Genomic DNA, 3,293 nt, shown 5'->3' with positions numbered 1-3,293 from the left:
GAGACAGGTTCTTGCCTGGAGAATCCCAGGGATGGGGGAGCCTGGTGGGCTGCCGTCTCTGGGGTCGCACAGAGTCGGACACGACTGAAGCAACTTAGCAGCAGCAGCAGCAGCAGCCTTCTCTATAGTGTTTCACCTAATGACAGTTGACTAAGCCAGGAAATAGCCCTGACGCCTCAGAAAATAAGTATTTGTTCCTCTGAACCCCAAACTAGGCACCCACCTTTAAAGAAGATATAATTCAACAAGATTAAATTTGTGAGCACGTCAAGATCATTGAAGAGCTTCTCAATTTTTCCATGAGTTTTATTCTTCACATATTCATTGATAAGCTTTACGGCAGCTTCAGAATCCTTGAAGTTAGTGGATAAAACCTCAGAGGCGTAAAAAGCCTCGGCATCTTTCCTGAATTTGTCCAGCAGCTTCAGCTCCTCTGACACAAACATGGCGTTGCCCACGCTCAGCTGCAGCTGGTTGCTGGGCTGATTGAACGTCTGCAGGAGGTGCTGGAAGCCCTGGTGGATTTCTGTCTCGGGGGTCTCTGTGAGGTTGAACTTGAGACCTTCCAGGATCTCTGTCACAGTGGGGCCATGAGCCCCCAGGGACAAGAAGGCCAAGGCTATGGAGATGCTCAGAGGGGAGAAGATGACATTCTTATTGGGGTTCTTCAAAGCCAACTGCTTGTAGAGGCTGAAGGCGAAGTCAGTGTTGCTGGAGGCTAATGAGTGGCCATCCACAGACGTCCCTTTGTGCTGTTCTTCTGGGGTCACATTCTCTGGGAGGCAGTGGACCCTGGAGCAGAGCCCAGACACCAGGATCCCCAGAGCCAGGAGGGGGGACATTCTCTCTGTCCTCATGTCTGAAAAGCAAAGCTCCTTTCAGTCCACATGTCAGATGATGTCCCAACCCCTGACACTGTCCCCCGTGGTCGCTGTTCTCTCAGCCCTGCTGCTCTGTGACCTCCCAGGGGTAGGCACCCTGCTGGGCTCCCAACACACACGAGGAGGCTCTGGGCTCCTTCTCACCCTTTGGTCAAGTGCTGTGATCATTAGCAATCTCCCCAGTGGAGAGACTGGGCACAGAGAGGGGAAGGGGCTTTTCCAAGGTCACACAGTAAGCAGTGGAGAGAGTGAGAGTGAGGAGCCTGGGGTGCCTGGCTCCAGGGCGAGGAAGCTGGTGATGGGTGTGAGGTGCTGTCCAGTGAGAACCCATCTCCCTCTTCCCCGGAGCTGACACTGTCAGAGGGGCCTAGGAAGCAGGGCTCCTTTCCCACTGTGCCCGCTCTCTGTCCCCCCAGGAAGGAGCCCTGCACTGATCAGAGGACACAGAACCTCTCCCCACCTCTAAGGACAAGAGTGTGACCTCAGGGAGGCTCTCCTGTTGAGGTGCCTGGTCACAGTGAGGGTTCAGGAGAGAGGCCGCCACAGGCAGCGGGAGCCGTGCTGGAGCCTGGCTGCCCTGAGGAGGGCTGGTGTAAAGAACAAGGAGGGCAGAGCGTTCTGCTCGGCCCCTGCCACGTGGACATATGAAGGGTGTTCCTAACAAGAACCTGGAAAGGCCTCCTAGTGGGGAGAAACAGGGTTAGCTCAGAGTCTCAGGGACCTGGTCGAGGATGTCTTTTGGACCACTTGTGAGTGCTGTGTGGTGACGAGCAGTGACTGAACCTCTCTGATCCTCAGTTCCCACCTCCGTCCAACATGTGGAACGGTTCAGGTGACATACAGGAAGAAGGTTCTGGGCTCCTAAGAGGAGTTTCAGACGTGTCACCCCCTCCACTGGCCACCCTCTCTAGGACTCTACAAGCCAGACTGTGATCCCTGGGGACAGAGGACCGAGATACTGCCCAGATGCCTCAGGAGAGACTGAGGTCAAACTGGTGACCTTTTCCCTTCAACCTCTGCCCTGTCATCTCAGGATTCAGAGGAGAGAGCACTGCTGGGTGGTGACGGGTAAGTGGGGAGATTGAGGAGGGGAGAAGCCTGAGCTGAGTCTCAGCCAGAGCCCAGGGGAAAGGCCTTCGCACAAGCCTGAGGACAGAGGCGATCAGCTTCCCCAACAATTCAGTTTGCTCAGTGCTGATACAGTGGTTTCTTTCAAAAAGAGTTAAATATTTTTTTTTCCGAAATTATCCTGAAGGAATGGTGCTTTTTTATTTAGCCAGGTTAAGGCTCTATTTCTAAGCAGATTCACCTCTCTTCTGCTTGTCCAGGGGCCCTAGAGGGGCAGTGGAGCCCAGAAAAGCCCCCTGGAGACCCCTCTGCCCAGCGGAACCTGGTGCACTAATTCTGTCCCCAGGGCTCTCTAAGAGCAGTGCCCTGTCCCAGGCAAGGAGACGCACCTCAGGCCCTTGGGGGAGCTCTGACCTGACGCTGGATGCACAGCTATATGGAGTGCAGCTGGCTCGAATAACAATCCCAAAGAGTCAGAAGCAGAAATGTCCCCAGAAGCCCTGGTGGCACGTCCCTCCCTTTGCAGGATGAAAGCTAAGACCCAGAGAGAGGACTGGTCTTCAGAGGACTCAGAACCCTCCCAGCTTTGGACACATGTCCTCCTGCCTCCCTCCTGCCTCAGGCTCTACTGACCCCTGATCAAGGCCAGAACCACCCTGGGAAAGGGGTCCCTTGGCTCCCAGTGTGGGAGCATCACGGATTACCTGCCTGCGAGAGCGGGGTGTGGGCAGTGGATCCAGAGCCGCCGCCTGCCCGGATGCTGGAGTTTCCCGGGTGCTGCTGCCTATTTATCCTGCAAAGCCCTCCTCCCAGGCTTGTGAAACATTGGCAGGGACAACACAGGACTCTGTCCTCTGACTGGAAATGGGCAGATGACCATTCCTGGTAACAGGTTTCATTAGATCTACTCAAACAATCTAGTTACCGAAATTGCTTTTTCCCCCTAAAAAATATCCATAAAACTAGCACACACAACACACAAAAAACTATCCTGTGTTAGAGTTTTCTTCTGTTTATAAAATACTCATTGAGGAACATGTGACAACTCAGAAAACATCAAATGGACCATTGAAAACTTCTCCAAATTGTTGTTCTTTTTAAAGAGTTATTGACGCTTATTGGTGTTTTATTCCTGTTTCTGATATCCTCATTAAGGATCATGTAGAAACCCCGAAAATGTAAAGAAGAGCTTGGAAAATATTCCCTAGCACTCTATCCCCAGGGAAATCCCAAGTCAGCATTGTGTTTTGTGTCTTTGTTGGGAGTTTTCTTTGCAGTGTGTATGTGTGCACGTGCCTTTATGTGATAGGAATCTCCAAACACAAACTCACACATGTTTTTCTT

At 52.5% G+C, this 3,293-nt stretch overlaps 1 protein-coding gene across 1 annotated transcript in view; it reads right to left on the bottom strand.

Annotated features, from left to right (window-relative positions):
- LOC104985871 (serpin A3-7-like) overlaps nt 1–2,757 on the bottom strand; it is a 10,602-nt gene extending 7,845 nt beyond the window's left edge. Inside the window, exons 1-2 of the mRNA XM_010836267.1 lie at nt 2,654–2,757; nt 185–859 (exon numbers count right to left, since the gene is read on the bottom strand). Coding sequence (XP_010834569.1) covers nt 185–857 — 673 coding nt within the window. The 5' untranslated portion in view covers nt 858–859; nt 2,654–2,757. The remainder of the gene's footprint in view (nt 1–184; nt 860–2,653) is intronic.
- Nucleotides 2,758–3,293: the final 536 nt, after the last annotated feature.

The sequence above is a fragment of the Bison bison genome, unplaced genomic scaffold (genome assembly GCF_000754665.1).
Source record: "Bison bison bison isolate TAMUID 2011002044 unplaced genomic scaffold, Bison_UMD1.0 scf7180017864061, whole genome shotgun sequence".
Classification (NCBI taxonomy): Eukaryota; Metazoa; Chordata; class Mammalia; order Artiodactyla; family Bovidae; genus Bison; species Bison bison.
The sequence above is the reverse complement of the archived record's forward strand: the minus strand, read 5'-3'. Positions and strand labels throughout refer to the sequence as shown.